Source organism: Pelodiscus sinensis, unplaced genomic scaffold (assembly GCF_049634645.1).
Source record: "Pelodiscus sinensis isolate JC-2024 unplaced genomic scaffold, ASM4963464v1 ctg201, whole genome shotgun sequence".
In the NCBI taxonomy this organism is placed as follows: Eukaryota; Metazoa; Chordata; order Testudines; family Trionychidae; genus Pelodiscus; species Pelodiscus sinensis.
The window spans coordinates 12,070-37,428 of record NW_027465967.1 but is presented as its reverse complement, the minus strand read 5'-3'; the positions used below and the strand labels follow the sequence as shown (position 1 = coordinate 37,428).

General features: G+C 66.7%; 2 protein-coding genes across 16 annotated transcripts in view; one reads left to right on the top strand and one right to left on the bottom strand.

Moving 5' to 3' along the window:
* Positions 1-1,132: 1,132 nt before the first annotated feature.
* Positions 1,133-13,958, bottom strand: LOC142825558 (uncharacterized). Of its 9 annotated transcripts, none has more exons than XR_012899955.1 (4): positions 13,940-13,958; positions 5,714-5,833; positions 5,394-5,540; positions 1,133-1,378 (listed from the first exon to the last, which is right to left on the bottom strand). XR_012899955.1 is itself a non-coding variant. In XM_075917408.1 (4 exons), exons 1-4 carry the CDS (start codon positions 6,419-6,421, stop codon positions 1,253-1,255), a joined length of 402 nt encoding a protein of 133 aa, XP_075773523.1. In that variant the 5' UTR covers positions 6,422-6,562; the 3' UTR covers positions 1,133-1,252. The 9 variants fall into 9 exon arrangements, 5 of the variants coding, with proteins under 5 accessions (XP_075773523.1, XP_075773522.1, XP_075773519.1 ...); XR_012899954.1 differs by lacking the exon at positions 13,940-13,958 and adding an exon at positions 6,570-6,707; XR_012899953.1 differs by lacking the exon at positions 13,940-13,958 and adding an exon at positions 6,284-6,422.
* TLCD3B (TLC domain containing 3B) overlaps positions 7,306-25,359 on the top strand; it is a 29,837-nt gene continuing 11,783 nt past the window's right edge. The window contains exons 1-4 of one of the 7 annotated variants that reach the window (XM_075917403.1): positions 7,504-7,830; positions 9,145-9,269; positions 13,990-14,074; positions 21,221-21,304. In XM_075917403.1, coding sequence (XP_075773518.1) covers positions 21,246-21,304 — 59 coding nt within the window. In that variant the 5' untranslated portion in view covers positions 7,504-7,830; positions 9,145-9,269; positions 13,990-14,074; positions 21,221-21,245. Of the gene's footprint in view, positions 7,470-7,489; positions 7,831-9,144; positions 9,270-13,941; positions 14,075-21,220; positions 21,305-25,359 lie in introns of those variants that run through there. The other 6 variants (XM_075917398.1, XM_075917397.1, XM_075917399.1 and 3 more) reach the window with 6 other exon arrangements.

The window sequence follows — 25,359 nt, the reverse complement described above, 5'->3', positions numbered from 1 at the left end:
TTAGGAGGGGGGAGAGGGGGCTGGGGTGCTTGGCTCTGGGGGGGGCGGGTGCATTGGGTTAGGAGGGGGGAGAGGGGGCTGGGGTGCTTGGCTCTGGGGGGGGCGGGTGCATTGGGTTAGGAGGGGGGAGAGGGGGCTGGGGTGCTTGGCTCTGGGGGGGGGCGGGTGCATTGGGTTAGGAGGGGGGAGAGGGGGCTGGGGTGCTTGGCTTTGGGGGGGGCGGGTGCATTGGGTTAGAGGGGGGAGAGGGGGCTGGGGTGCCTGGCTCGGGGGGGGGGGGGGCGGGTGCATTGGGTTAGGAGGGGGGAGAGGGGGCTGGGGTGCCTGGCTCTGGGGGGGGCGGGTGCATTGGGTTAGGAGGGGGGAGAGGGGGCTGGGGTGCCTGGCTCTGGGGGGGGGGCGGGTGCATTGGGTTAGGAGGGGGGAGAGGGGGCTGGGGTGCCTGGCTCTGGGGGGGGGGCGGGTGCATTGGGTTAGGAGGGGGGAGAGGGGGCTGGGGTGCCTGGCTCTGGGGGGGGGGCGGGTGCATTGGGTTAGGAGGGGGGAGAGGGGGCTGGGGTGCCTGGCTCTGGGGGGGGGGGCGGGTGCATTGGGTTAGGAGGGGGGGAGAGGGGGCTGGGGTGCCTGGCTCTGGGGGGGGTGGGTGCATTGGGTTAGGGGGGGAGAGGGGGCTGGGGTGCCTAGCTCTGGGGGGGGCGGGTGCATTGAGGATTCTTATAATGGTTTTGAAAAAGGAGTGCTTTATAAAAAGAGGTTGAGAACCACGGACCTGGGGGTCACATCCCCTTCACCTCCCTCATTTCTTCTGTGCCACAGATGGGCCATCCTGTGCATGGTCTTCTGTGGAGCCTGAACCTAACAGCTTCAGCTGCCCTGCCATACTGGGAATGTCGTCCCTTGACCATGCCCTGAGGAATGCAGGGATGGGCACCCCAAAACGGGGGCTGTGGGGTGCAAAGCTGGTAGGCAGGGATCCCCAATGGAGGGGCTCTAAGGCTAGTTCAGGGAGAGCAGTTCCTGGACTGAGTATAGCCCCGATGGCCCATGCTTAGTAGAGAATCTGGTGGCCAGGTTATTTGCAAGGGCCCCAGTTCTGACCCTCCAACACCGAAAAGTAGAGAGAAAAGGGGAGGCATCTTAAAGCTGCTTTATTCTAAAAGTGGACATTACAAATTTTGCTACAAAATCGGGGATCACCCCATTGGGGAGCAGGGGATCCCCACAATCCAGTCAGTCTCAAAGGGGGGCCCCCTCAGAGCAGTTTGACCTCAAAGCAGATGCAATTGATGCTCTGACAATCGGGGGGCTGGTAGGCACAGGCACAGTCACAGAGGGGACAGCAGCGAGGAACAGAGAGGCAGGCAGCATGCTCCCAGCCCTGCAGAGAAAGAGAAAGAAAGCGAAAGCGGGGCTGTTAAGCAGGGGGTCATGATACTAAACAGTGGCTATTGTATGACAGGTAATCCCATGGGCCAATGTTAGGCAGTGCTGTTAGCCTACAGAGCATTAGCATGTGGGATTGCCTGACAAGAGATTTAATTGGGGGGATTAATCTGCAGGATTGTCTCCCACAGGCGATTTACTAGGGGGTGGTAAACTAGGAAAAGAAGAAGTTAAAATTACTTGGAGAAGTGAGATGCCTGCAATTCCCCAGGAGCTGAGAGACGAGATATCTGCGCCTCTAGCTGTCTTCTTTGGAAAGTCAGGGAAATTGGGAGAGATTCCAGAGGACTGGAAAAGGGCAAATCTAGTGCCCATCTATGCAAAGGGAAAGAAGAACAACCCAGGAAACTACAGGCCAGTCAGTTTAACTTCTGTGCCAGGGAAGAGAATGGAGCGGGCAATTAAGGAATCCATCTGCAAACACCTGGAAGGTAATAAGGTGCTAGGGAACAGCCAGCCTGGATTTGTAAAAGAACACATCATGCCAAACCAATCTGGTAGTTTTCTTAAATGGGTTCCCCTCACACACTGACTCCATCTGCCCTCCCTTGTGCTGCCTCTCCTACAGAAGCGGCAGCATGGGGTGACGGGGCTCTCCAGGGGGAGCATTTTAGTACCTACACAACTGTTAAAAATGGTTGTGACTACACGATGACTAAAGCAACTTATAGCTAACATCCCTGCAGCTAGGCAGGGGACGACTCCAAGGCCTCTGGAGGTCCCTTCCAGTTCCAGTGTTCTTCGCATTGCGTCTTTTGTATTAGTCTTGGTAGAATAGTCCCTAAGGTAAAGACAACGAATGGCTTTGCCCACGAAAGCTTATGCTCTAATAAATCTGTTAGGTATGTCTACACTTGCACCCTCTTTCGAGAAGACATTTGAAAGTGCAAATGGAGCCCAGATTTAAATATCCCGTGCTTCATTTGCATATTCATGGTATGGTGCTATTTCGACATAACTCTGTTTTGAAAGAACACGCTGTTAAGACACGGTTATTTCGAGAGAAAACCCTGTTCTCGCAATAACCCTTATGCCTCATACCATGAGGTGTGAATGAATAAGTCTTGGAAGACAAGCACCTCAGGGCAGTTACAACGTTGGAGAGAAGCTTCATGGGGTAACGAGTTAGTCTGTAGAGGATAAACTTAAAAAACAACAAATAGTCTGGTCACACTTGGAAGACTAACAAAGCATGTAGCCCAGTGGTCTTCAACCTTTTCAAAAGTGATCTGGGACGAAAAATGTCAGAACAAGCCAAGACCCCACCCCTTCCTTAGCCCCGCCGTCTCTGCTCTCCTCCTCTCCATCACTTGCAATCCCCAGCTCTGACTTATACACTCTCAGAGGCTACGTCTACACTGGCATGATTTTCTGAAAATGCTTTAACGGAAAAGTTTTCCATTAAAAGCATTTTCAGAAAAGCGTGTCTAGATGGGCAGGATGCTTTTCCAGAAAAGCACTTTTTGCGGAAAAGCGTCCGTGGCCAACCTAGACGCGGTTTTCTGCAAAAAAGCCCCGATCGCCATTTTCGCAATTGGGGCTTTTTTTCAGAAAACACTACTATGCTGTCTACACTGGCCCTTTTGGGCAAAAGTCTTTCGGAAAAAGACTTTTGCCCAAACGGGAGCAGCATAGTATTTCCGGAAAATCACTGATGATCTTACAGGAGACCGTCAGTGCTTTTCCAGAAATTCAAGCGGCCAGTGTAAACAGCTGGCAAGGCTCATGTGATTTTGCGGAAAAACTTGCCAGTCTAGACACAGCCTCTGGGTACAGCTACACTGCTGCTTTTTTCCGATTCTTCTGTAGGAAGAGGTTTTTCCGACATTTGACCTATCTAGACAGGACCAAATGTCAGAAAAACAACTTCTTTCGGAGGCCCCCTTATTTCTCGTGGAATGGGGAATACAGGGGTTGCCAAAGGAGCATGTTTGCTCTTCCCCTAAAAAAAGCGGAAGAACAAACGTGTCCCTGGATGTGGAGGAGTTTTTCCGGTATACGTCTGGAATCCCAGAAAAACTCCTGCAGTCTGGTCGTACCCTCACTGGGTTCAGACAGGAGGTGCAGGCTCTGGGGTGGGAATGGGTGATTTGGGTGTGGGAAGGGGTGAGAGGTGCAAGCTCTGGGAGGGAATTTGGATGCAGGAGGAGGTAGAGAAGGAGATGCTGGGTCAGGGAGGGGGCTCTAGGCTGGAGAGCGTTGGGGTCTGGTGGAGGGTTGGGGTGCTGAGCAAGCCTCAGGCTTGTGGCTGTGAGGGTGCAGGAGTTTGGGCTGGGGTACATGAGGGGCTCAGGGCAGGGAGGCTGGGAGTATGATGGGCTCAGGACACAATTGTGGTGTGTGGATGATGCAGGAGTGTTGTGGCAGCAGACTGGGGATGTGGGGGGGCAGGAGTTTGGGGCTGAGAGAGGGTCAGGACAGGGGGTTCCAGTGTATGATAGGCTCAGGTTTGGGATCGTGTGTGTGCGCGCGCACGCGCGCAGGAGTGTTATGGTGCTGCGGCGAGATGTGGCCTTGGCCCCAATTGGGGGCTTGTTGGCCAGGCTTCATTTTTAAATAAAATATGTCAAACACAAAGTTTCAGCATTGTCTTTATTTGTGAGAGGGGCGGGGAACCTGTTTTCAGTCAGGGGTCACTGACCCATAGAAAAGTCAGTTAGGGCCACACAAGTGAGATGCAAAAAAAATAACTCCTCCAAAACCCCTCAAGCCTCATTAATGTGGCCCCAACTGTGCTGGTGGGAACATGGGACATGGTACTGGGGAAGGCTGCTAGTGAGTGCTGGGCCAGGGCCAGGGTGCTGCTGCAGGGGACAGGGTGTTGGTGGGGGCAGGATGCTGGGGTGGGAACTGGGTGCCAGTGGGTGCTGAAGCAGGGACAGGGTGTTGGTGGAGGTAGGGGACAGGATGATGGGGCAAGTGGCAGGCTGCCAGTGGGTCCTGGGGCAGGGAACAGGGAATCCATGGCATGTGCCTCCTCCCAGGACTCCACCCCCTCCCTCCCTCCCTGCAGGGGAAGGACGTTCTGGTGCCTCCTCCATGGAGTCCTACTCAACCCGCCCGCAGGGGAAGGACGTCCCGGCACACGCTTCCTCCAGGGACTCCTCCCCTCTCCCTGCCCCGCACAGGAAGTCCTCGGTGTGCCACAGACCTGGCCTTTCAGGTACTGGGAGGGGAGCAGCCAGCGCAGTTCCTGAAACCCCGGAAGTGGCACACAGCTGCCGGACTTCCGTCCAGCCCGCTACCTCCATTGTCACTGGAGTTAGGTAGTGGGGCTTCTTGGGGGTGGGGAAAAATGGGGGGGCCCTGAACACCTCTTGATTGACTGGTTGGGCCCTCCCAATCGATCAGTCGATTGCGATCAATGGGGTGGTGACCATAGATGTAGATGGTCTCATGAGCTTTTGTGGGCATAACCCACTTCTTTAGATGACCAGAGTATGAGACCTGTGAAGTGAGCCCACTGAACGACTGGAGCTGCGGGCCCCTGGGAGTCAGCAGCAAGTGCCTGCTTCTGGAAGCCCCCTCTATGAATATGGCAGCATTGACACCCCCCAGAAGAAGGCGCCAGGTGACTAACTGCACATGCAGATGACGACTCCCACAGATTCTGCATATGCACAAGATGATTGATAGTAGCTCCCCTGTCCTGCAAATCTGTCTAAGCATCTTGCAGGGGATCCCGGGTTTCGTCTTGTCTACATGGGACAGCAGGATCAGCAGGCATCCAGCTCCACCCATCCCCCACCTAACTCACGGGGCCAGTGCGGTTAGGGGGGCAACTACTAGTAACAAGGCAGAGTGCAATATCTCATATGCGTATGACAAGTGTGACAGCTATATGTATTTCCAATAAATGTGGCGATTTGCCCTTCCCCCTGAAAAGATCCCATGCAGCACTTACAGGACAACATGGGGGTGAGTTCCCCAAAGGGGCTGGGGTCACTCACCTGGCAGCGGGGCCAGCAGGTCTCCAGGCAGCGGGTGAGAGAGGAAGGGGCACAGTCGCAGGCCTCAGTGCAGGAAACGCAACATTGGCAGGGCGCCCCCAGCACCCCCTTCTCACACCAGCAACAGTCGGCGCAGAGTCCACGGCTCTGTGAGGAAATGTGGGGAGAAGATGGAAGGGCTAACTCACCCCCCACCGCTGATTTTCCCGTCCTCGCTCTGATGCCCTAGGCTCACCCAACCTGTGACACCGGAATATCTGCCCATATCCACCTGCTTCCCCTCCCCTCTGTAGACCCTGCCCCCAGTGGGTTCCCCTTACCAGCAGGCACTGGCGCAGAGCGAGGAGGAGCAGGAGGAGGAGCAGGTAGGCGGCCACGGTGATGAAGACAATGGCTGGGAGGGGCAGAAGGAGGGAGTTGGGGGGGCCCAGCGTGGGGGTCTGCAATAGGGAGACAGGAGAGGAGGGGTCAGGCTGCGAGGGGAGGGAGACTTCCAGCCATTCCCGGGGTGGGGATCCTCAGAGGGGTCCGGGTCTCTGCTCACCAGGAGAGGCCCTTCAGCGCCGCACGCCCCGTGTTCACTCTGAACCCTACTGACCGCTTCCCAGCGGAGCCGCGGCAACACACCTCATTAGCATGCGCCATCATTAATATTCATGACAGGGGCTAATGAGGCAGGCTAGCCCCACCCCCTCGTTGGCATTCAGACGTTGGCCCCGCCCTTTCACTAGTGCACCCTCTCGCATATTCAACTGCCCCGCCGCAATTAGCATCATGCATATTAATTAGGCCAGGATACCATCGAGGCGCCCCGAACCCAGCTCATGAATATTCATGGCCGCCCGCTTGCCCGCTTGGGGCCGTTAACCCAACATCCCGCGATACTACACCCTCCTCTCGCGCGTCCCTCTGTTGCCATAAGCGACGGCGCAGCCGGGCCCCGCCCCACCCGCTGCCGATACGGGGCCGCACGAGGGACTAACGTGCTCGAAAACAAGAAGTTCCGGAAGTGACGTTACCGAAGCCATTTGCACCGGAAATGGCCCTTGTACATTGGAAGAAGACGCACTGCAGGGCCTCGGCAGCTGCAGTTACCGGAAATGACCGCATCCGACCGGAAATGGCCTCAGAGCACTATAAGGGAAGCCCGCCCCCAGTCCATTGGAACAGCCTCACCCTTTGGCCGTGGCAGCGCCCCTACGCCAGCCTGACGACGTTGACCTCTCTTTTGATCTGATTGGCCCATGGCTCTCGGCCAGAGGAGACACTTTGTACTCTTCTGCAGCCAATTGGCTGACACTTCCCAGCCAATCAGGACACAGGGATAGCTGATCACCAGAGGGATGAGTCCGAAGCCAATCAGAAAGCAGAATGAGTCCAGGGACAAGATGCTCTCTGGCACGATTGGCCGAGAGTTTGCAGCGAATCAGCAGCTCTGAGTTTGGGTTCTGGGATTGGTTGGGGGAACAATCAGACACCAGGCCCACGCGGTGCAGGAGAGCAAAACATTGGCTGCTCCCTGATTGGTTGCACCATGGGCCAATGAGAGTGCAGAAGTTCTCATTCAAAGGTACCGCGCCGTGGCCCAGGCCTGCCCCTGTTCATGAAGGTGTCCTGGGGCTGCGCTGCCAGCACGGCTCGGCTCGGCTCGGCTGAGCAAGTGGGCGTGACCCCCCCACATGTTCTGCTGGCCTCGAAGGAGCTGCGAGACTGCGTGGAGTAATGCCGGCTCTTTCTCATCACGCTTCTGGGGCCCTTCGGCCGCAGCCAACCAAAATCGCCCTTTCGCACGCCCTCCTTCCGCCCCTCCCGGCAACACCGCCGTGCCGCGGATGTCCATTGGCTCAGCGCCGCAGCCAATCAGAAGGACCGGCGCGAACGTTGTCTGGTTAGAATCCTCAGAACAGAGTGACCGTTAACTGCCTCGCACCCTCGCGCCAGGCTTGGCAGCCGGCGCACGCGCACGACCTCCCTTGGGCCAGGCCCTGTCCAGCCACTGCGAACAGGACATGCGCGCTGGGCACGCGCCATTGCCCACTAGGCGCAGGGGCGCATGCGCGCAACAGCCGGCGCAGCGTGAGTCACTGGAGGAACCTAATTGATTATTCATTAGGGGCGGGCTAATTAGCCACACCAAACGCCTTTAATTGCGGGAATGGGCGTGGGTAATGAATATGCATCATTAAATGAGATGCAAATTAACCTGAGTTTATCGACACGTATGCAAATCTACTTATTAGCTATTCAAATGAGCTCATGCCCATTAATGCAGGGACCCGGGGCAGGCCAGGGGCGCGTTGCCCCACCGGGTAACTAGATGCAGAATTAGCCATCAGCTCGCCACAGTCCATTGGCTGTATGCAAATGTATGCAGATGAGACCCCGCCCCGTGGGAGGGGCAGCGAGCGGCACATGGGCCCGCTGGGATCAGGTGGGGGTGAGTCTGGCTCTTTCCCTGCGGGAGGTGGGGTGACTCACGTTATGAAAATATATGCAAATATATGCTAATGACATGGAGGGAGGAGCTGCAGGAGGAGCAGGCAGGCATAGTTGCAAGGAGGAGGGGCCGGGGAGGGCGAGTTGTGGGGGGCCGGGTTGGGGTGCAGGGCCAGGGGAGGGGTGCGGTGGGGGGCTGGGTTTGGGGTGCAGGGCCAGGGGAGGGGTGCGGAGGGGGGCTGGGTTTGGGGTGCAGGGCCAGGGGAGGGGTGCGGAGGGGGGCTGGGTTTGGGGTGCAGGGCCAGGGGAGGGGTGCGGAGGGGGGCTGGGTTTGGGGTGCAGGGCCAGGGGAGGGGTGCGGAGGGGGGCTGGGTTTGGGGTGCAGGGCCGGAGGAGGGGTGCGGAGGGGGGCTGGGTTTGGGGTGCAGGGCCAGGGGAGGGGTGCGGAGGGGGGCTGGGTTTAGGGTGCAGGGCCAGGGGAGGAGTGCGGTGGGGGGCTGGGTTTGGGGTGCAGGGCCGGGGGAGGGGTGCGGAGGGGGGCTGGGTTTGGGGTGCAGGGCCAGGGGAGGGGTGCGGAGGGGGGCTGGGTTTAGGGTGCAGGGCCAGGGGAGGGGTGCGGAGGGGGGCTGGGTTTGGGGTGCAGGGCCAGGGGAGGGGTGCGGAGGGGGGCTGGGTTTGGGGTGCAGGGCCAGGGGAGGGGTGCGGAGGGGGGCTGGGTTTAGGGTGCAGGGCCAGGGGAGAGGTGCGGAGGGGGGCTGGGTTTAGGGTGCAGGGCCAGGGGAGGGGTGCGGAGGGGGGCTGGGTTTGGGGTGCAGGGCCAGGGGAGGGGCGCGGAGGGGGGCTGGGTTTGGGGTGCAGGGCCGGGGGAGGGGTGCGGTGGGGGGCGGGTTTGGGGTGCAGGGCCGGGGGAGGGGTGCGGTGGGGGGCCGGGTTTGGGGTGCAGGGCCAGGGGAGGGGCGCGGTGGGGGGCCGGGTTTGGGGTGCAGGGCCGGGGCAGGGGCGCGGTGGGGGGCCGGGTTTGGGGTGCAGGGCCGGGGGAGGGGCGCGGTGGGGGGCCAGGTTTGGGGTGCAGGGCCGGAGGAGGGGTGCGGTGGGGGGCCGGGTTTGGGGTGCAGGGCCGGGGGAGGGGTGCGGTGGGGGGCCGGGTTTGGGGTGCAGGGCCGGGGGAGGGGTGCTGTGAGGCATGTGGCAGAGGTGCCGGTGTTTTGGGGGAGCTGTGACACATTGAGGGGGGCGTGGGGCTGGGAGGGAGACTCCCTGGGGAGGTGCTGCGGGGCCCCTGCCCCCTTTCTCACTGCTCTCCTTCCCCTCACAGATGGCCGTGATCTTCCTTTTCAGCTGCTGCTTCTTCCCCATCTTCTTCCTGACCCTGCGTTGGGCCCTGCAGCGCCCGCGGGCCCTGGGCATGGACCAGCTGCAGGCCGTCTACGTCGCTGCCAAGTAATGCAGCCGCCTGGGGGAGAGGGGGGCAGGAGCCGGGTCCTCTCCCAGCGCTGGGCTCAGGCCGGGCCTGGGGGGAGAGGGGGGCAGGAGCCGGGTCCTCTCCCAGCGCTGGGCTCAGGCCGGGCCTGGGGGGAGAGGGGGGCAGGAGCCGGGTCCTCTCCCAGCGCTGGGCTCAGGCCGGGCCTGGGGGGGGAGGGGGGCAGGAGCCGGGTCCTCTCCCAGCGCTGGGCTCAGGCCGGGCCTGGGGGGGGAGGGGGGCAGGAGCCGGGTCCTCTCCCAGCGCTGGGCTCAGGCCGGGCCTGGGGGGGGAGGGGGGCAGGAGCCGGGTCCTCTCCCAGCGCTGGGCTCAGGCCGGGCCTGGGGGGGGAGGGGGGCAGGAGCCGGGTCCTCTCCCAGCGCTGGGCTCAGGCTGGGCCTGGGGGGGGAGGGGGGCAGGAGCCGGGTCCTCTCCCAGCGCTGGGCTCAGGCCGGGCCTGGGGGGGGGAGGGGGGCAGGAGCCGGGTCCTCTCCCAGCGCTGGGCTCAGGCCGGGCCTGGGGGGGGAGGGGGGCAGGAGCCGGGTCCTCTCCCAGCGCTGGGCTCAGGCCGGGCCTGGGGGGGGGAGGGGGGCAGGAGCCGGGTCCTCTCCCAGCGCTGGGCTCAGGCCGGGCTTGCGGGGGGGAGGGGGGCAGGAGCCGGGTCCTCTCCCAGCGCTGGGCTCAGGCCGGGCCTGGGGGGGAGGGGGGCAGGAGCCGGGTCCTCTCCCAGCGCTGGGCTCAGGCCGGGCCTGGGGGGGGGAGGGGGGCAGGAGCCGGGTCCTCTCCCAGCGCTGGGCTCAGGCCGGGCCTGGGGGGGGGAGGGGGGCAGGAGCCGGGTCCTCTCCCAGCGCTGGGCTCAGGCCGGGCCTGGGGGGAGAGGGGGGCAGGAGCCGGGTCCTCTCCCAGCGCTGGGCTCAGGCCGGGCCTGGGGGGGAGGGGGGCAGGAGCCGGGTCCTCTCCCAGCGCTGGGCTCAGGCCGGGCCTGGGGGGAGAGGGGGGCAGGAGCCAGGTCCTCTCCCAGCGCTGGGCTCAGGCCGGGCCTGGGGGGGGGAGGGGGGCAGGAGCCGGGTCCTCTCCCAGCGCTGGGCTCAGGCCGGGCTTGGGGGGGGGAGGGGGGCAGGAGCCGGGTCCTCTCCCAGCGCTGGGCTCAGGCCGGGCCTGGGGGGAGAGGGGGGCAGGAGCCGGGTCCTCTCCCAGCGCTGGGCTCAGGCCGGGCCTGGGGGGGGGAGGGGGGCAGGAGCCGGGTCCTCTCCCAGCGCTGGGCTCAGGCCGGGCCTGGGGGGGGGAGGGGGGCAGGAGCCGGGTCCTCTCCCAGCGCTGGGCTCAGGCCGGGCCTGGGGGGGGGAGGGGGGCAGGAGCCGGGTCCTCTCCCAGCGCTGGGCTCAGGCCGGGCCTGGGGGGGGGGAGGGGGGCAGGAGCCGGGTCCTCTCCCAGCGCTGGGCTCAGGCCGGGCCTGGGGGGGGAGGGGGGCAGGAGCCGGGTCCTCTCCCAGCGCTGGGCTCAGGCCGGGCCTGGGGGGAGAGGGGGGCAGGAGCCGGGTCCTCTCCCAGCGCTGGGCTCAGGCCGGGCCTGGGGGGAGAGGGGGGCAGGAGCCGGGTCCTCTCCCAGCGCTGGGCTCAGGCCGGGCCTGGGGGGGGAGGGGGGCAGGAGCCGGGTCCTCTCCCAGCGCTGGGCTCAGGCCGGGCTTGCGGGGGAGAGGGGGGCAGGAGCCGGGTCCTCTCCCAGCGCTGGGCTCAGGCCGGGCTTGCGGGGGGGAGGGGGGCAGGAGCCGGGTCCTCTCCCAGCGCTGGGCTCAGGCCGGGCCTGGGGGGGGAGGGGGGCAGGAGCCGGGTCCTCTCCCAGCGCTGGGCTCAGGCCGGGCTTGCGGGGGAGAGGGGGGCAGGAGCCGGGTCCTCTCCCAGCGCTGGGCTCAGGCCGGGCCTGGGGGGGGGAGGGGGGCAGGAGCCGGGTCCTCTCCCAGCGCTGGGCTCAGGCCGGGCTTGCGGGGGGGAGGGGGGCAGGAGCCGGGTCCTCTCCCAGCGCTGGGCTCAGGCCGGGCTTGCGGGGGGGAGGGGGGCAGGAGCCGGGTCCTCTCCCAGCGCTGGGCTCAGGCCGGGCTTGCGGGGGGGAGGGGGGCAGGAGCCGGGTCCTCTCCCAGCGCTGGGCTCAGGCCGGGCTTGCGGGGGGGAGGGGGGCAGGAGCCGGGTCCTCTCCCAGCGCTGGGCTCAGGCCGGGCTTGCGGGGGGGAGGGGGGCAGGAGCCGGGTCCTCTCCCAGCGCTGGGCTCAGGCCGGGCCTGGGGGGGGGAGGGGGGCAGGAGCCGGGTCCTCTCCCAGCGCTGGGCTCAGGCCGGGCTTGCGGGGGGGAGGGGGGCAGGAGCCGGGTCCTCTCCCAGCGCTGGGCTCAGGCCGGGCCTGGGGGGGGGAGGGGGGCAGGAGCCGGGTCCTCTCCCAGCGCTGGGCTCAGGCCGGGCTTGCGGGGGGGAGGGGGGCAGGAGCCGGGTCCTCTCCCAGCGCTGGGCTCAGGCCGGGCCTGGGGGGGGGGAGGGGGGCAGGAGCCGGGTCCTCTCCCAGCGCTGGGCTCAGGCCGGGCCTGGGGGGGGGAGGGGGGCAGGAGCCGGGTCCTCTCCCAGCGCTGGGCTCAGGCCGGGCTTGCGGGGGGGGAGGGGGGCAGGAGCCGGGTCCTCTCCCAGCGCTGGGCTCAGGCCGGGCCTGGGGGGGGGGAGGGGGGCAGGAGCCGGGTCCTCTCCCAGCGCTGGGCTCAGGCCGGGCCTGGGGGGGGGAGGGGGGCAGGAGCCGGGTCCTCTCCCAGCGCTGGGCTCAGGCCGGGCCTGGGGGGGGGAGGGGGGCAGGAGCCGGGTCCTCTCCCAGCGCTGGGCTCAGGCCGGGCCTGGGGGGGGGTAGGGGGGCAGGAGCCGGGTCCTCTCCCAGCGCTGGGCTCAGGCCGGGCCTGGGGGGAGAGGGGGGCAGGAGCCGGGTCCTCTCCCAGCGCTGGGCTCAGGCCAGGCTTGCGGGGGGGAGGGGGGCAGGAGCCGGGTCCTCTCCCAGCGCTGGGCTCAGGCCGGGCCTGGGGGGGAGGGGGGCAGGAGCCGGGTCCTCTCCCAGCGCTGGGCTCAGGCCAGGCCTGGGGGGGAGGGGGGCAGGAGCCGGGTCCTCTCCCAGCGCTGGGCTCAGGCCGGGCCTGGGGGGAGAGGGGGGCAGGAGCCGGGTCCTCTCCCAGCGCTGGGCTCAGGCCGGGCTTGCGGGGGGGAGGGGGGCAGGAGCCGGGTCCTCTCCCAGCGCTGGGCTCAGGCCGGGCTTGCGGGGGGGAGGGGAGTCTCCTTGCGCCGCCAGATGGTGCTAGTGGCCCAGGAGTCTCCCCTCTCACCTGCCCAGAGGAGACTCCAGGGTCACGGGCGCAGCAGGGAGCTTAGCGCGCGGGCGGGCGGGGCTCAGCACGGACAGGAAGGGGTTAAATGCCCAGCCTCCAGAATGGGCCTTGACCTTCATCCCCACCTGCCTGTGCCAGGGATTATGGGATTAGACCCAAGCGCCCTCCAGTGATCAGGTGTCCCGCCCGCCCTCCCGTGACCCCCGCCTGCCTGCCTAGGGTGGGGCTCAGCTCTGCCTGTGCCCCCAGCCAGCCACCCACAACCCCACGGGCCTGACTCCCAGCCCCCAGCCAGGGGCTCCCCCACCCACAACCCTGCCCATGCCCCACAGGCCTGACTCCCAGCCCCCTGCCAGCCCAGCCATGGGCTCCTCCACCCACAACCCTGCCCATGCCCCGCAGGCCTGACTCCCAGCCCCCTGCCAGCCCAGCCATGGGCTCCTCCACCCACAACCCTGCCCATGCCCCGCAGGCCTGACTCCCAGCCCCCTGCCAGCCCAGCCATGGGCTCCCCCACCCACAACCCTGCCCCTGCCCCGCAGGCCTGACTCCCAGCCCCCTGCCAGCCCAGCCATGGGCTCCCCCACCCACAACTCTGCCTATGCCCCCCAAGCCTGGCCGTCAACCCCCTGCTATCCCAGCTATGGGCTCTCCCACCCCACCCCACCCACAACTCTGCCTATGCCCCCCAAGCCTGACCGTCAACCCCCTGCTATCCCAGCCATGGGCTCTCACACCTCTACCTGTGCCCCCAGCCTCCTGCTATCCCACTCTTGGGCTCCCCCACCCCAAATCTCTGCCCATGCCCTCCAGGCCTGACCCTCAACCCCCTGCTATCCCAGCCATGGGTTCCCCCACCCCACATCTCTGCTGGTGCCCCTTTCACTTGCCTCTCTGCTGGCTGCATGCCCAGCTTTCTTTCCAGTCTCAATTTTCCTGCCCCTCCTGTCCTTTGCACCCCTTTTCCAGTCCCAGAGCCCCTCCAAATGATTGTTGTGACTTCCTTCCCACTGCTTCCCATCCCACCTCCTACACAGGACAATCCGCTGCTGTCTCTTTAAATGCCTCCACCCAGTGCCTGACAGCTGCTCCCCCCTCCTCTCTCTCCCCTTTCTCTCTGTCACAGCCGGCCTCAGAGCGGCTGCCTGGATCCAAGCAGCCACTGGGTACCCCCATCACTCCCACTACCATGTTCACCCACCAGGCCTGTCCCCCACTGGGCTGCAGTGAGGTCGGATCCCCCCAGCCCAACTGACCACCCTTATCCAGCCCCTCTACTCTACGTGGGTCCTCCCCTTGCACACCTCACCAGAGATGTTTCACGCCTTGGTGGCTGGGGGCATCGTCTTCCCAGGGCTCTTCCTGCTGACCAAGAACAGTCTCAAGCGACTGCCCTGGCTGCGCTGGGATGAGGCTGATGCTGTCATCATCTCAGCCAGGTACCTCGGGAGGGAGGGAGGGAGTCAGGGACTCGACCAGGGATGAGCATGGAAGAGGGAAGAGGGCAACGGAGGGATGGAGAGAAGGAAGCAGCGGAGGGATGGATGGAAGGAAGCAGCGGAAGGGTGGAGGGATGGAGGGAAGGTAGGAAGGAAACAGTGGAGGGATGGAGGGAAGAAGGCAGCGGTGGGAAGGAGGCAGTGGTGGGACAGAGGGAGAGAGGCAGCGGCAGGAGAGAGGCAGCAGTGTGCTGGAGGGGAGGCAGTGGTGGGGTGAGCATAGGAGGCAGCAGCGGAATGGAGGGAAGGAGGCACTGGTGGGACGAGGGAAGGAAAGGAGGTAGCGGGATGAGGGAAGAAGACAGTGGTGGGACAAAGAAGAAGGTAGTGGCGGGACAGGGATGGAGGCAGAGGCGGGACGGGGGGGAAGGAGGCAGCGGCAGGACAGGAGGATGGAGACAGCGGCGGGACGGGGGGGATGGAGGCAGCGGCGGGACGGGGGGGATGGAGGCAGCGTCGGGACGGGGGGGAAGGAGGCAGCGGCAGGACAGGGGGATGGAGGCAGCGTCGGAACGGGGGGGAAGGAGGCAGCGGCAGGACAGGGGGATGGAGGCAGCGGCGGGACGGGGGGGATGGTGGCAGCAGTGGGGTGGGCATAGGAGGGAGTGGTATGAGGAACAGAGGCAGTGGTAGAACGAGGGGAGGTAGGCATTGCTGGGTTGATTGTAGAAGGCTGCAGCGGGACGGAGGGATGGTGGCAGGAGTGGGATGGGCATAGGAGGTAGTGGTAGGAGAGATCGAGGCAGTGGTGGAATGATTGGAAGAGGCAGCGGCGGGATGGGAAGGAGGCCGCGGCGGGACGGGGGGAAGGAGGCTGCGGCGGAACGGGGAGAAAGAGGCCGCGGTAGGAGTGGGATGGGCATAGGAGGTAGCAGTGGTAGGAGGGACAGAGGCAGTGGTGGGACGAGGGGAGGTAGGCAGTTCTGGGTTGATTGTAGGAGGCTGTGGCGGGACGGAGGGATGGTGGCAGGAGTGGGATGGGCATAGGAGGTAGTGGTAGGAGGGATCGAGGCAGTGGTGGAATGATTGGAAGAGGCAGCGGCGGGATGGGAAGGAGGCCGCAGCGGGACGGGGGGAAGGAGGCCGCGGCGGGACGGAGAGAAAGAGGCCGCGGTAGGACGGGGGAAGGAGGCCGCGGTGGGATGGGCAAAGGTGGTAGCAGTGGTAGGAGGGACAGAGGCAGTAGTGGGTTGATTGTAGGAGGCTGTGGCGGGACGGAGGGATGGTGGCAGGAGTGGGACGGGCATAGGAGGTAGCAGTGGTAGGAGGGATAGAGGCAGTGGTGGGACGAGGGGAGCTAGGCAGCGCTAGGTTGATTGTAGGAGGCTGTGGCGGGACGGAGGGATGGTGGCAGGAGTGGGATGGGCATAGGAGGTAGCAGTGGTAGGAGGGATAGAGGCAGTGGTGGGACGAGGGGAGCTAGGCAGTGTTGGGTTGATTGTACGAGGCTGTGGCGGGACGGAGGGATGGTGGCAGGAGTGAGATGGGCATAGGAGGTAGCAGTGGTAGGAGGGACAGAGGCAGTGGTGGGACGAGGGGAGGTAGGCAGTGCTAGGTTGATTGTAGGAGGCTGTGGCGGGACGGAGGGATGGTGGCAGGAGTGGGATGGGCATAGGAGGTAGCAGTGGTAGGAGGGATTGAGGCAGTGGTGGAATGATTGGAAGAGGCAGTGGCGGGATGGGAAGGAGGCAGCGGCGGGATGGGAAGGAGGCCGCAGCGGGACGGGGGGAAGGAGGCCGCGGCGGGACGGGGAGAAAGAGGCCATGGTAGGACGGGGGAAGGAGGCCGCGGTGGGATGGGCAAAGGCGGTAGCAGTGGTAGGAGGGACAGAGGCAGTGGTGGGTTGATTGTAGGAGGCTGTGGCGGGATGGAGGGATGGTGGCAGGAGTGGGATGGGCATAGGAGGTAGCAGTGGTAGGAGGGATAGAGGCAGTGGTGGGACGAGGGGAGCTAGGCAGTGCTGGTTTGATTATAGGAGGCTGTGGCGGGATGGAGGGATGGTGGCAGGAGTGGGATGGGCATAGGAGGTAGCAGTGGTAGGAGGGATAGAGGCAGTGGTGGGACGAGGGGAGCTAGGCAGTGCTAGGTTGATTGTAGGAGGCTGTGGCGGGATGAAGGGATGGTGGCAGGAGTGGGATGGGCATAGGAGGTAGCAGTGGTAGGAGGGATAGAGGCAGTGGTGGGACGAGGGGAGCTAGGTAGTGCTGGGTGGGTTGTAGGAGGCTGTGGTGGGACGGAGGGATGGTGGCCGCGGTGGGATGGGCAAAGGTGGTAGCAGTGGTAGGAGGGACAGAGGCAGTGGTGGGACGAGGGGAGCTAGGTAGTGCTGGGTTGGTTGTAGGAGGCTGTGGCGGGATGGAGGGATGGTGGCAGGAGTGGGATGGGCATAGGAGGTAGCAGTGGTAGGAGGGATAGAGGCAGTGGTGGGACGAGGGGAGCTAGGCAGTGCTAGGTTGATTGTAGGAGGCTATGGCGGGACGAAGGGATGGTGGCAGGAGTGGGATGGGCATAGGAGGTAGCAGTGGTAGGAGGGACAAAGGCAGTGGTGGGACGAGGGGAGCTAGGCAGTGATAGGTTGATTGTAGGAGGCTGTGGTGGGATGGAGGGATGGTGGCAGGAGTGGGATGGGCATAAGAGGTAGCAGTGGTAAGAGGGACAGAGGCAGTGGTGGGACAAGGGGAGGTAGGCAGTGCTGGGTTGATTGTAGGAGGCTGGTGCGGGATGGAGGGATGGTGGCAGGAGTGGGATGGGCATAGGAGGTAGCAGTGGTAGGAGGGATAGAGGCAGTGGTGGGACGAGGGGAGCTAGGCAGTGCTGGGTTGATTGTAGGAGGCTGTGGCGGGATGGTGGCAGGAGTGGGATGGGCATAGGAGGTAGCAGTGGTAGGAGGGATAGAGGCAGTGGTGGGACGAGGGGAGCTAGGCAGTGCTGGGTTGATTGTAGGAGGCTGTGGCGGGACGGAGGGATGGTGGCAGGAGTGGGATGGGCATAGGAGGTAGCAGTGGTAGGAGGGACAGAGGCAGTGGTGGGACGAGGGGAGCTAGGCAGTGCTGGGTTGATTGTAGGAGGCTGTGGCGGGACGGAGGGATGGTGGCAGGAGTGGGATGGGCATAGGAGGTAGCAGTGGTAGGAGGGACAAAGGCAGTGGTGGGACGAGGGGAGCTAGGCAGTGCTGGGTTGATTGTAGGAGGCTGTGGTGGGACGGAGGGATGGTGGCAGGAGTGGGATGGGCATAGGAGGTAGCAGTGGTAGGAGGGACAAAGGCAGTGGTGGGACGAGGGAGCTAGGCAGTGCTAGGTTGATTGTAGGAGGCTGTGGTGGGACGGAGGGATGGTGGCAGGAGTGGGATGGGCATAGGAGCTAGCAGTGGTAGGAGGGATAGAGGCAGTGGTGGGACGAGGGGAGCTAGGCAGTGCTAGGTTGATTGTAGGAGGCTGTGGCGGGACGGAGGGTTGGTGGCAGGAGTGGGATGGGCATAGGAGGTAGCAGTGGTAGGAGGGACAAAGGCAGTGGTGGGACGAGGGGAGCTAGGCAGTGCTGGGTTGATTGTAGGAGGCTGTGGCGGGACGGAGGGATGGTGGCAGGAGTGGGATGGGCATAGGAGGTAGCAGTGGTAGGAGGGATAGAGGCAGTGGTGGGACGAGGGGAGCTAGGCAGTGCTGGGTTGATTGTAGGAGGCTGTGGCGGGATGGTGGCAGGAGTGGGATGGGCATAGGAGGTAGCAGTGGTAGGAGGGATAGAGGCAGTGGTGGGACGAGGGGAGCTAGGCAGTGCTAGGTTGATTGTAGGAGGCTGTGGCGGGACGGAGGGATGGTGGCAGGAGTGGGATGGGCATAGGAGGTAGTGGTAGGAGGGATCGAGGCAGTGGTGGAATGATTGGAAGAGGCAGCGGCGGGATGGGAAGGAGGCCGCAGCGGGACGGGGGGAAGGAGGCCGCGGCGGGACGGAGAGAAAGAGGCCGCGGTAGGACGGGGGAAGGAGGCCGCGGTGGGATGGGCAAAGGTTGGTAGCAGTGGTAGGAGGGGACAGAGGCAGTGGTGGGACGAGGGAGCTAGGCAGTGCTGGGTTGATTGTAGGAGGCTGTGGCGGGATGGTGGCAGGAGTGGGATGGGCATAGGAGGTAGCAGTGGTAGGAGGGATAGAGGCAGTGGTGGGACAAGGGGAGCTAGGCAGTGCTAGGTTGATTGTAGGAGGCTGTGGCGGGACGGAGGGATGGTGGCAGGAGTGGGATGGGCATAGGAGGTAGCAGTGGTAGGAGGGATAGAGGCAGTGGTGGGACGAGGGGAGCTAGGCAGTGCTGGGTTGATTGTAGGAGGCTGTGGCGGGATGGTGGCAGGAGTGGGATGGGCATAGGAGGTAGCAGTGGTAGGAGGGATAGAGGCAGTGGTGGGACGAGGGGAGCTAGGCAGTGCTGGGTTGATTGTAGGAGGCTGTGGCGGGATGGTGGCAGGAGTGGGATGGGCATAGGAGGTAGCAGTGGTAGGAGGGATAGAGGCAGTGGTGGGACGAGGGGAGCTAGGCAGTGCTGGGTTGATTGTAGGAGGCTGTGGCGGGATGGTGGCAGGAGTGGGATGGGCATAGGAGGTAGCAGTGGTAGGAGGGATAGAGGCAGTGGTGGGACGAGGGGAGCTAGGCAGTGCTGGGTTGATTGTAGGAGGCTGTGGCGGGATGGTGGCAGGAGTGGGATGGGCATAGGAGGTAGCAGTGGTAGGAGGGATAGAGGCAGTGGTGGGACGAGGGGAGCTAGGCAGTGCTGGGTTGATTGTAGGAGGCTGTGGCGGGATGGTGGCAGGAGTGGGATGGGCATAGGAGGTAGCAGTGGTAGGAGGGATAGAGGCAGTGGTGGGACGAGGGGAGCTAGGCAGTGCTGGGTTGATTGTAGGAGGCTGTGGCGGGATGGTGGCAGGAGTGGGATGGGCATAGGAGGTAGCAGTGGTAGGAGGGATAGAGGCAGTGGTGGGACGAGGGGAGCTAGGCAGTGCTGGGTTGATTGTAGGAGGCTGTGGCGGGATGGTGGCAGGAGTGGGATGGGCATAGGAGGTAGCAGTGGTAGGAGGGATAGAGGCAGTGGTGGGACGAGGGGAGCTAGGCAGTGCTGGGTTGATTGTAGGAGGCTGTGGCGGGATGGTGGCAGGAGTGGGATGGGCATAGGAGGGTAGCAGTGGATAGAGGCAGTGGTGGGACGAGGGGAGCTAGGCAGTGCTGGGTTGATTGTAGGAGGCTGTGGCGGGATGGTGGCAGGAGTGGGATGGGCATAGGAGGTAGCAGTGGTAGGAGGGATAGAGGCAGTGGTGGGACGAGGGGAGCTAGGCAGTGCTAGGTTGATTGTAGGAGGCTGTGGCGGGACGGAGGGATGGTGGCAGGAGTGGGATGGGCATAGGAGGTAGCAGTGGTAGGAGGGATAGAGGCAGTGGTGGGACGAGGGGAGCTAGGCAGTGCTGGGTTGATTGTAGGAGGCCGAGGCCTCTTTCCCCCAGCCCCATCGCGGCTTTCTTCCCTCATCCTGCTGTGGCCTCCTTCCCACTGAGGCCTTGTTTCCTTCGTCCCGCCAATGCCTCTATCCCTCCCTCCCTCCTGTCGCTGCCCCCAGCCCCCCATCCTGCCACTGTCTCCCTACCTTTGTCCCACCCTAGCCCCTTCGCTCCTCCCGCTGCATCCTCCTTTGCTTCGTCCTGCCACTGGGAACCTGCCCCCTCTGCTCTCCCTGTCACATTAGAGGGGATTTCCAAGGTGATGGCAGCTGGGCCTCCGAGCCCCAACCAGTTCAGGCGCCCTCGGGGACCCCAGAGCCATTTGCTTCCCCCACCACTCTCGCCGGGCCCCTCTGCACCCTGCTCCGCAAGCAGTAGTTATGGCCACACAGGACTGACGGGCTCTGGCAGGACTGGGAGCAAGGGAAAAAGCCTTGATCTGAGTGGGCGGGGGCTATGAGGAAGAGTGGGGGTCACCAGCAGGGCTGGGCCGGCAGAGGCTGTGGGGCGGGAGTGGGGGGCACCAGCAGGGCTGGGCTGGCAGGGGCTGTGGGGTGGGAATGAGGGGCACTGGCAGGGCTGGGGGCAGGCCGGAGCTGGGCTGGCAGAGGCTGCAGGGCGGCAGTGGGGGGGTACAGGCATGGCTGGGGGAGCATAGCTGGGCCGGCAGGGGCTGTGGGGCGGGAGTGGGGGGCACTGGCAGGGCTGGGCTGGCAGGGGCTGTGGGGCGGGAGTGGGGGGCACCAGCAGGGCTGGGCTGGCAGGGGCTGTGGGGCAGGAGTAGGGGGCACCGGCAGGGCTGGGCCGGCAGGGGCTGCGGGGCAGGAGTAGGGGGCACCGGCAGGGCTGGGCTGGCAGGGGCTGTGGGGCGGGAGTGGGGGGCACCGGCAGGGCTGGGCTGGCAGGGGCTGTGGGGCAGGAGTGGGGGGCACCGGCAGGGCTGGGCTGGCAGGGGCTGCGGGGCGGGAGTGGGGGGCACCGGCAGGGCTGGGCTGGCAGGGGCTGCGGGGCGGGAGTGGGGGGCACCGGCAGGGCTGGGCTGGCAGGGGCTGCGGGGCGGGAGTGGGGGGCACTGGCAGGGCTGGGCTGGCAGGGGCTGTGGGGCGGGAGTGGGGGGCACCAGCAGGGCTGGGCTGGCAGGGGCTGTGGGGCAGGAGTAGGGGGCACCGGCAGGGCTGGGCCGGCAGGGGCTGCGGGGCAGGAGTAGGGGGGCACCGGCAGGGCTGGGCTGGCAGGGGCTGTGGGGCGGGAGTGGGGGGCACCGGCAGGGCTGGGCTGGCAGGGGCTGTGGGGCGGGAGTGGGGGGCACCGGCAGGGCTGGGCTGGTAGGGGCTGTGGGGCAGGAGTGGGGGGGCACCGGCAGGGCTGGGCTGGCAGGGGCTGCGGGGCGGGAGTGGGGGGGCACCGGCAGGGCTGGGCCGGCGGGGGCTGCGGGGCGGGAGTGGGGGTCACCGGCAGGGCTGGGCCGGCGGGGGCTGCGGGGCGGGAGTGGGGGGCACCGGCAGAGCTTGGGGCAGCGCTGGGCTGGAAGGAGCTCTGGGGCTAGATGGGGGGCGCCGGCAGGACGGGGGCAGGGAGACGAGGTTGCCCCTTGACTCGTTTCCCTCTTCGGCAGGCTGGTCTCCTCTGTCCAAGCAGTCATGGCCTCCACCGCTGGGTACATCGTTTTCAGCTCCTGCAAACACGTTATCGATGACCAGTGAGTGCGCTTCCCCCCGGCGGCCCGCTTCCCCCGCTGCCCCACAGGGAGGGCCCCCTGCAGCTGTGCCCAGCACCCGCAGAGGGGGACACAGAGACTGGGCCACAGAGGTGCTCCCAGCAGGGCGCTGTGGGGAGGGCAGGCCCCTTGGGGGGGATGTCCTGGGTGCTCCCAGCAGGGCGCTGTAGGGAGGGCAGGCCCCTGAGGGGGGGTGTCCCGGGCACTCACAGCAGGGCGCTGTGGGGAGGGCAGGCCCCTGGCCCGGGGATGTCCCGGGTGCTCCCAGCAGGGCGCTGTGGGGAGGGCAGGCACCTTGTGGGGGGATGTCCCCGGTGATCCCAGCAGGGTGCTGTGGGGAGGGGCAGGCCCCTGGGGGGTTTCCCGGGTGCTCCCAGCAGGGTGCTGTGGGGAGGGCAGGCCCCTGGGGGGTTTCCCGGGTGCTCCCAGCAGGGCGCTGTGGGGAGGGGCAGGCCCCTGGGGGGGTTTCCCGGGTGCTCCCAGCAGGGCGCTGTGGGGAGGGGCAGGCCCCTGGGGGGATGTCCCCGGTGATCCCAGCAGGGCGCTGTGGGGAGGGGCAGGCCCCTGGGGGGGTTTCCCGGGTGCTCCCAGCAGGGTGCTGTGGGGAGGGGCAGGCCCCTGGGGGGTTTCCCGGGTGCTCCCAGCAGGGCGCTGTGGGGAGGGGCAGGCCCCTGGGGGGGTTTCCCGGGTGCTCCCAGCAGGGTGCTGTGGGGAGGGGCAGGCCCCTGGGGGGGTTTCCCGGGTGCTCCCAGCAGGGCGCTGTGGGGAGGGGCAGGCCCCTGGGGGGGTTTCCCGGGTGCTCCCAGCAGGGTGCTGTGGGGAGGGCAGGCCCCTGGGGGGGTTTCCCGGGTGCTCCCAGCAGGGCGCTGTGGGGAGGGGCAGGCCCCTGGGGGGGTTTCCCGGGTGCTCCCAGCAGGGCGCTGTGGGGAGGGGCAGGCCCCTGGGGGGTTTCCCGGGTGCTCCCAGCAGGGTGCTGTGGGGAGGGCAGGCCCCTGGGGGGGTTTCCCGGGTGCTCCCAGCAGGGCGCTGTGGGGAGGGGCAGGCCCCTGGGGGGTTTCCCGGGTGCTCCCAGCAGGGTGCTGTGGGGAGGGCAGGCCCCTGGGGGGTTTCCCGGGTGCTCCCAGCAGGGTGCTGTGGGGAGGGGCAGGCCCCTGGGGGGGTTTCCCGGGTGCTCCCAGCAGGGCGCTGTGGGGAGGGGCAGGCCCCTGGGGGGGTTTCCCGGGTGCTCCCAGCAGGGTGCTGTGGGGAGGGCAGGCCCCTGGGGGGGTTTCCCGGGTGCTCCCAGCAGGGCGCTGTGGGGAGGGGCAGGCCCCTGGGGGGGTTTCCCGGGTGCTCCCAGCAGGGCGCTGTGGGGAGGGGCAGGCCCCTGGGGGGTTTCCCGGGTGCTCCCAGCAGGGTGCTGTGGGGAGGGCAGGCCCCTGGGGGGGTTTCCCGGGTGCTCCCAGCAGGGCGCTGTGGGGAGGGGCAGGCCCCTGGGGGGTTTCCCGGGTGCTCCCAGCAGGGTGCTGTGGGGAGGGCAGGCCCCTGGGGGGTTTCCCGGGTGCTCCCAGCAGGGCGCTGTGGGGAGGGGCAGGCCCCTGGGGGGATGTCCCCGGTGATCCCAGCAGGGTGCTGTGGGGAGGGGCAGGCCCCTGGGGGGATGTCCCCGGTGATCCCAGCAGGGTGCTGTGGGGAGGGGCAGGCCCCTGGGGGGGTTTCCCGGGTGCTCCCAGCAGGGCGCTGTGGGGAGGGGCAGGCCCCTGGGGGGGTTTCCCGGGTGCTCCCAGCAGGGCGCTGTGGGGAGGGGCAGGCCCCTGGGGGGGTTTCCCGGGTGCTCCCAGCAGGGCGCTGTGGGGAGGGGCAGGCCCCTGGGGGGGTTTCCCGGGTGCTCCCAGCAGGGCGCTGTGGGGAGGGGCAGGCCCCTGGGGGGGTTTCCCGGGTGCTGTGGGGAGGGGCAGGCCCCTGGGGGGGTTTCCCGGGTGCTGTGGGGAGGGGCAGGCCCCTGGGGGGGTTTCCCGGGTGCTCCCAGCAGGGCGCTGTGGGGAGGGGCAGGCCCCTGGGGGGTTTCCCGGGTGCTCCCAGCAGGGTGCTGTGGGGAGGGCAGGCCCCTGGGGGGGTTTCCCGGGTGCTCCCAGCAGGGCGCTGTGGGGAGGGGCAGGCCCCTGGGGGGGTTTCCCGGGTGCTCCCAGCAGGGTGCTGTGGGGAGGGCAGGCCCCTGGGGGGGTTTCCCGGGTGCTCCCAGCAGGGCGCTGTGGGGAGGGGCAGGCCCCTGGGGGGTTTCCCGGGTGCTCCCAGCAGGGTGCTGTGGGGAGGGCAGGCCCCTGGGGGGTTTCCCGGGTGCTCCCAGCAGGGCGCTGTGGGGAGGGGCAGGCCCCTGGGGGGATGTCCCCGGTGATCCCAGCAGGGTGCTGTGGGGAGGGGCAGGCCCCTGGGGGGGTTTCCCGGGTGCTCCCAGCAGGGCGCTGTGGGGAGGGGCAGGCCCCTGGGGGGGTTTCCCGGGTGCTCCCAGCAGGGCGCTGTGGGGAGGGGCAGGCCCCTGGGGGGGTTTCCCGGGTGCTCCCAGCAGGGCGCTGTGGGGAGGGGCAGGCCCCTGGGGGGGTTTCCCGGGTGCTGTGGGGAGGGGCAGGCCCCTGGGGGGGTTTCCCGGGTGCTGTGGGGAGGGGCAGGCCCCTGGGGGAGTTTCCCGGGCGCTCCCAGCAGGGTGCTGTGGGGAGGGGCAGGCCCCCTGGGGGGGTTTCCCGGGCGCTCCCTGCAGGGCCCTGTGGGGAGGGGCAGGCCCTGGGGGGGGGGGGGCGCACATGCTGGAGTCGCTTGTCCATGGTGCTGAGGGGCTGGGCTTGGGCCCTGCCGGCGGCTGCGTTGCTCAGCCCAGTGGACGGGGCCGCCCCCAGGGTCCCGCGTGGGGCAGGACTCCTGGGTCCCACGGCCCTCGGCAGGCTCCCGCTCCTGGCTGCCCCTCTGTCCCTGGCCTGGCTGAGCCGGAATGATCCCCCTTCTCCCCCCAGCCCAGCTGGGCCCACGTGCTAATCCCCTGGGCCCGGATCAGCCGGGTGATTAGCTCCCAGCCCAGCAGCGCTCAGGCCTCCGCCCCCTGGGGTGGGGTGGCCAGGCTGGCTGCTGCTGCCCCGCCCGTCACTGCGGGAGGAGGGCTTGTTTCCATGGCAACTGCACCTAGAGCAGGGGGGCACAGGGCCGGCTGCAGCCTGCCAAGCAGGGACCTGTGCCCCCCACTCCCAGGCCTATCAGGGCGGGGGAGAGGAGGAGGCTTCCTGCACTCCCCCCAGGCCCTGATTGGCCTGGGGTGAGGGCACCTGCCAAGCCTCTTCCAGAGGGAAGGGGGGCAAAGGGGCTCCCCCCATCCCCAGACCAATCATGGGCTGGGGGTGGAATAGCCCCGCCTCTTCCTGTTTAGGCCCCGCCCCCTCCAGCATGGCCCGGGGCTACTTAAAATTTGTTTGAAGTGCACTTAGCAAAAATTATTGGCCAGCCAGCCCTAGAGCCTGCACAGCCTGAGCCTCGGCCAGCCAGTCACTGGCCTCCCGTGGGGCGGGAGCAGAGCCCCACGGCAAACGACCCCTTCGCTGGCCCAGCCCCGGGCTCCCCCCTGCCCTGCCAGCGCCCCGCAGCCCTGCCGGCCGGCCCCGGCCCTGTCCCCAGCCCTGCCGGCCCGGCCCCGGCCCTGCCCCCAGCCCTGCCTGCGCCCCGCAGCCCTGCCGGCCCAGCCCCGGCCCTGTCCCCAGCCCTGCCAGCGCCCCGCAGCCCTGCCAGCCCAGCCCCGGCCCTGTCCCCAGCCCTGCCAGCGCCCCGCAGCCCTGCCGGCCCGGCCCCGGCCCTGTCCCCAGCCCTGCCGGCCCGGCCCCGGCCCTGTCCCCAGCCCTGCCAGCGCCCCGCAGCCCTGCCGGCCCAGCCCCGGCCCTGCCCCCAGCCCTGCCGGCCCAGCCCCGGCCCTGCCCCCAGCCCTGCCGGCCCGGCCCCGGCCCTGCCCCCAGCCCTGCCGGCCCGGCCCCGGCCCTGCCCCCAGCCCTGCCGGCCCGGCCCCGGCCCTGCCCCCAGCCCTG

What these genes read in the sequence shown, in the direction of transcription:
- LOC142825558 (XM_075917404.1), bottom strand. Translation starts at nt 6,421, where the DNA reads ATGGCTTCGGTAACGTCACTTCCGGAACTTCTTGTTTTCGAGCAC. An exon ending in AACTTCTTGTTTTCGAGCAC is followed by an intron (nt 5,834 to 6,376) that starts GTTAGTCCCTCG and finishes TCCCTATTGCAG; the next exon opens with ACCCCCACGCTGGGCCCCCC. An exon ending in CTCTGCGCCAGTGCCTGCTG is followed by an intron (nt 5,541 to 5,713) that starts GTAAGGGGAACC and finishes ATTTCCTCACAG; the next exon opens with AGCCGTGGACTCTGCGCCGA.